Source organism: Corvus brachyrhynchos, unplaced genomic scaffold, assembly GCF_000691975.1.
Source record: "Corvus brachyrhynchos isolate BGI_N302 unplaced genomic scaffold, ASM69197v1 scaffold511, whole genome shotgun sequence".
Classification (NCBI taxonomy): Eukaryota; Metazoa; Chordata; class Aves; order Passeriformes; family Corvidae; genus Corvus; species Corvus brachyrhynchos.
The window spans coordinates 82,211-87,706 of record NW_008236214.1 but is presented as its reverse complement, the minus strand read 5'-3'; the positions used below and the strand labels follow the sequence as shown (position 1 = coordinate 87,706).

Below are 5,496 nucleotides of genomic sequence, written 5' to 3'. Positions count from 1 at the left end.
CGTGGAGACTGTGGGAGCCCGGGTCAGCACGGTCCCGTCCCGCGTGTCCGGAGCGCCACGGCCCGGCCCTGCTGCCCTGCCCACCGCGGGGGCGGGGGCCGGGCCGGGGCACGGAGATCTCGGTCTGTCGGGGGACAGGGCTGCAGAGGGCTAGGAGGAGCACGTGCACGCGTTCTCGCTCGGCCGTGGGTTGGAAGGGCCACGGGACGCGTGGAGTGAGCTCTGTTTGCCCCACCAGGCCACTGGAGCAGCCCACGGGCAGCTGGCGCAGGCCCTGCAGCTCCTCGGCACGTCTCCACGAAGCTCCGTCCCACGCCAGAACTCAGCTCGTGGGGATCACAGCTGTGGAGTGAGGATAGCTGGCATTGGCCCCATCTCTGGCCCAGCCTGTTGAAATTACACAAAGTTAAATTTTTTTTTAATGTAACTTCAGTCAGTTTTGTTCGCCTTTGCCCCGGGGGAAGGGAATTGAAGTTTCCTTTCAGGGGACTGTTTCATCAGGCGAGGTCTGATGAGCTTAACATCTCAACAGACTGGGAGTAGCACAGAAGCTACACAAAAGATAACGACCATTAACAACCATCAACTCCAGACATCACCCCTCGCATGGTCTGGGAAAAGAGGTAAGAATGAGAACCTAATTAGCATCAGAGGCAAAGAAATCCGTATCCAATAGGGATACTAAGAACTGCACAACTTGGGACCAGTGAACATTGAACCAATGAATTTCTATGTGTTTTGACTGTATAAAATATGTGAAAAATCGAGTAAAATTCATGTGTCATGGAATGATTTTCTCTGCACAACCCGGGCCATGCGTGGATGAAATTATTTCAGTTGCACATCCTGGCCAGAATAAAGTAACGCCTTGATTCTCTAACACTAAAAATGTTGGAGAGTTTTTTTGTTTTTCCTGCAGTATCGGTGACAACCCCAGTCACACGACACATTCCACGGCTCCAGCAGTTCCCAGCTGTTTTCTTGCTTCTGCAGGGAAGAGGCAGGCAATAGGAAAACCACTTGCTTGGCCTGGCTGCTGCATCCCCTGCACTGGAGCTGTGCCAGAGCTGTCTGTGTTCCTGCTCCCCCAGCCCCACCAGCTGCCCTGGCCTGGCAGCCCTGGCCTCCTCCTGGCCACAGACAGAGGAGGAACCAACCACCCTAGCCCTAGCCAGAGGCTTGGGGGCTGTTTGGGTTAGACATGCCCCATGTCCAGTTTGGGGATGGACTCTTTAAGTGGGATGGGATTTGCAGGGGATGATGTCCTGGATCTGTCTGGACAGCTAGGACTAAGGTGGCCGGGCAGAGTTAATCGTGTTAATGAGCATCTGCTGCTGGTCTGGTGCCTGGGAGGTCAGGGAGCCTTGATGTCTCCTGGAGTGGCTGCGGCACCCTGGCTGGAGCCCCACTCGCCCGGACACACTCGTGTGCTGTTCCTGCAGACAGGCTGATGCAAGTCCCTGCTGTGGGCAGTTGGATTTTCCAGAGGCCAAGAACACCAGAGGACAGTGGCACTGAGGGCAGCGTGCTGGTCTCCACATGCCCAGTGTGCCCCAGCAGGGAGCTGGAAGGGGTCGGGTTGGGAGATGAAGGAGCAGAGGGGACCCCAGGAACACCATCAGGAAGAGGGGTGATCCTTTCCCCCTCTCTGCCCCGGCTGTGCTGGCTTATGCTTACCCCTGCAGTGTGAGGAGCCCTGTCTGAGGCAGGGACAGGAGCTGCTCCCCTGGTCCCAGAGTGCTGGCAGTAGGGTTGGGCATGTGTTGGGGGGCTATGCAGAACAGGTTGGGGCTGTGCAGGTCTCGCTATGGGGTGTTGGAAACTGAGAGCTGAGGACAGAAACAGGGTGGTTTGGGGAGCAACAAAAAATGGGACAGAAGGGAAGGCAGGATGGAAGTGGCTGATCACATGTAGGTGGCTGATGGTCACTGCATGGGTCTGGCCACATCCAACACCTGCCAGCTGCACAGCTGCTCCTGGTTCTCAGACTCTGTGCCTGTTTCCCAGGGCTGGTGGGGGGCACAGTCTGGTGAGGGGGGGATGTATGGCATCAGGTCACAGCGTTTTGAGATCAGCGAAGGACCCTGTGTGTATGTCTGTGTCGCCCAACATAGATATGCAGAACCAAAGCTACTGGGCAGACTGATAGGAGCACTGGGATCCCCAGTGTGTGTCTGCGTGTGCTGCTGGCTGTGCTGAGGCCATGGCTTGGGGAACTTGTATGTCCGGTGTCCTCAGTGGGGATGCTGGGAATGTGAGGTATCTGCTGGGCAGACGGCGTGTCCAAGTGTGGCTGCTGCAGCTCTGGGTCCCTGCACAGCCCTGCCCACAGCCCTCACCAGAGCGAGGGTAGTGGGATGGGAGGGGGTTGCCTGTGGCATGTGGGACCAGCTGTGTGCACATGTGGAGACATCTTCCACAGCTGTGCTTGCATGTATGCCTGCATGGACACATGCTCAGCCTCGCTGCTGGACAGCCCAGGGCCATGGTCCTGCTGCAGCTTCGCTGGCCTCTCAGGGAAAGAACTTGACAGGATGCAGCCATGGATGTGGGTGCCAGGGCCTGGCCAGGCCCATGTGAGCCCCCCGTGGTGCAGGTCCAGTCTCCCTCCCCCTGCCCCCGCCATCAGTCCCATGGGGATATGGTGACAGCCTGGCATGAGCCCACGACAGCAGGGATGGGGCTGTGTCTGTACAAACGTGTGGTTTATTAAGGCATTTTTTGAGACATTGGCACTTGGGTTCAGGCTGCACCGGGTGGCCCCTGCGCGGCCGTGGGCAGCGCTGGTACATGCAGCACCACGAGACACAATACAAAAGGTACAAACGAGTAAAAACAGGAATTGTAGTACAATGTGTAAAAATAAATAACTGGGGGCTCAGTGACCCCAGCCCAAAGCAGGGTGCGTGTGTCTGACCCTTCCTGTGGCGTGCAGGGTGACCCATCTGTGTCCCCATCCCAGATGTGCAGTGGAGCTGGGCTGTGTGGGCAGCCTGGGCAGCACAGGGCCAGGGGGCATGGGGCACCCCAGCATGGGACTGGGGGGCACTGGGTAGCCCTAGAGTGCCCCCACAGAGCTGGGGGACACAGGGCACACCCAGAGTGCCTCTGCAGGGGCCGAGGAGCACAGGGCACCCCCAGAGTTCCCCCATGGGGCCCGGGGAGCACAATGTGTTCCCACAGTGCTTGTGAGCAGGACAGACAGGGGATGGGGATGGGGCTGTCCCTATGCCAGGGCATCTCAGGTCCCTGTGGGTCCCTGGCAGAGTGGCCATGGCCCCGTGTCCCCTTGGGGGTCTCCGTCACTGTTGCACAGGAGATCCCTGTCCCCTGTCACTGCCCTGTGCTCAGGACAGCACCTGGGACCCACTGGCGTGTGCCAGGACCCGCCAGGACCCCATGGCACAAGGGGGATGAGGGGCTGGCTATAACAGATGGAGCTGCAGCCACAGATGGCTCTTCATGGGAAGTGGGGGGGACGGGCAGAAGTGGTGCATTTGTCTGCTGTGACAACACCTTTGGGGCTGGGGCTGCAGCCACACTGCAGACGTGCTGGGTCTGGGGAAAGTGATGGGAACGAGCTTCGCCCTGGCCCTGCTCAGGCATGGGGTGTCCTCCCTGACCCCCAAATACACTCATGACCAGACTGGGCATTCAGGGCTGCTGTGGGGTACCCCATGCTGTTCCAGCCCTCGCTCTGCACCCATGGCCGTGTGGGGATCGCAGCCTCCGGGAGCACCAGGGCTACAGTGGCAGAACCCAGGGTCACACTCCCAGGGCCCATGATGCAGGGCTGCTCCCTGTGAGCAGCCGTGGGCTCAGGAAGAGCTCTGGTGCGGGCTAAGGGTGCTGTGAGTGTGACGCTGCCTGTGTGGCTGGCTGTGCACAGTGCTGGGAGGAGATGGGGACCGGCTCCACTGCAGGGGCTCTGTCTGGGCTCACAACATGCATCATGGGGTTGCAGAGCAGCCCTGTACAGAGGGCTGGGGCCAGGGGCAGGGGATTCTGGCACCTTGACCATGTTCTGGAGGTGGCCCAGATGATCCTGGGGAGCAGTCATGCAGTCTGGGAAGGCCAGATGCCCCTTGTCCACACTGTGGCTATAAGAGAACATGCTGGGCCATGTGGCTTTTTGGGGTACCCCCTCCCACCTGTGCCCCTGCAGCTGCAGGCTGCCTGCTGGGCCTGGGGTGGGTGTGGGTCACAGCAGCCATCACCACTGCTCCTGAGGCTGGGCTGTCCCCGTCAGCTCTCACACAGCTCTGCCAGCCCCATTGTGCTGCCCGTGCCTGGGCACTGTCCCTGCCTGGGACCCCTGCCCAGAGAGGTACGTGGTCCCAGGAACGGGGCTCCCATGCCGAGCATGACATGCGCCTCCCTCCCAGGACCACAGGAACCATCCTGAAGCTCTGGGCAGGAGATTCCCTGGAAGTGTCACCTGCATCAGTGGGTAGTGAAAGGGCTGTAGAGACCTCAAAGGCTCTCCTGTCCCCGCCCAGCCACAGACAAGCAGCGAGATGCAGGCATTGCTGCCTTTTGCTGCAGCCAGCTCGGTGAGTGTCCCCTCCCTGTCAGGGGGCAGGTTCATCCCCGCAGGGAGTACACGCTGATGGGCAGGCAGCATGTGTGCCCTGGGCATCGCTTCCTGCCCTGGGACATCATCCCCAGCCATGGGTCATCGTTCCCTTGCCCTGGGAGCTCCTAGGGTCCCTAGGGAAGGCTCAAGGTCCTCCTGCACCCAGGCGGCCACATGGCCCCCGGAGCTGGGTAGGGCAGGGTCTGGGCCTGCAGTCCCTGGCCCAGCACCCCTCAGCTCCCCGCCACTCCCGGAGCACCACGTACCTTGAAGCACCATCCTGCCCAGCGCCAAACTGAGCCACTGCAAGCAGCACGTGGACCATCACCCCGGGGTGCCAGCACTGGGGTCAGCAGTCCATAGGGCACCAGCCAGCACAGGGTCTGCCAGACTGTGGGGAGGGACAGGGGCCCCAGCCCCCAAGGACACCTGCAGACCCTGGGGGCCCAGGCCTGGCACAGCGCTGGGAGCGGGATGAGCACCCATTTTAGCAGCCCTGGGCCGGGCCCCGCTCTGGCGCCATGGCAGCGGGCTGGGGCAGAGGAGTCCAGGGGCCCAGCTCTAAATCCTGAGCTCGGCCTCCTCAGGGGGCTCCAGCGAGTGCTCAGCGCTGATGGTGGAGGTGGATGGCCCCTGCGAGATGCCGAAGGGCGAGACCACGGGGGAGCGGGCGGCCAGCGGGGACAGCGATGGGGAGAAGCTGGGCGACATGGCGGAGGACGAAATGGAACCCTCGTGGCTGATGGGCGAGCGGCGCAGGGAGGATGGGTGCGGGAAGGTCCTGCCTGGTGGTGGCTTGGGGGGCACAGACTTGGCACCTGGATGGGCCACCGAGGTGATGAGGGGCGGGGGGTCGATGCGGGGCTTGGGCTCTGCTTTGGGCTTGGCTGGGAAGGGTTTGCGCAGGGAGCTCTCATCCT

General features: G+C 61.3%; 1 protein-coding gene across 1 annotated transcript in view; it reads right to left on the bottom strand.

Moving 5' to 3' along the window:
* Window positions 1-2,684: 2,684 nt before the first annotated feature.
* The window catches only part of DCHS1 (dachsous cadherin-related 1), a 41,312-nt gene continuing 38,500 nt past the window's right edge, over window positions 2,685-5,496 (bottom strand). Inside the window, exon 22 of the mRNA XM_008643244.2 lies at window positions 2,685-5,494. Within this exon, the coding sequence (XP_008641466.1) occupies window positions 5,138-5,494 (357 nt within the window). The 3' untranslated portion in view covers window positions 2,685-5,137. The remainder of the gene's footprint in view (window positions 5,495-5,496) is intronic.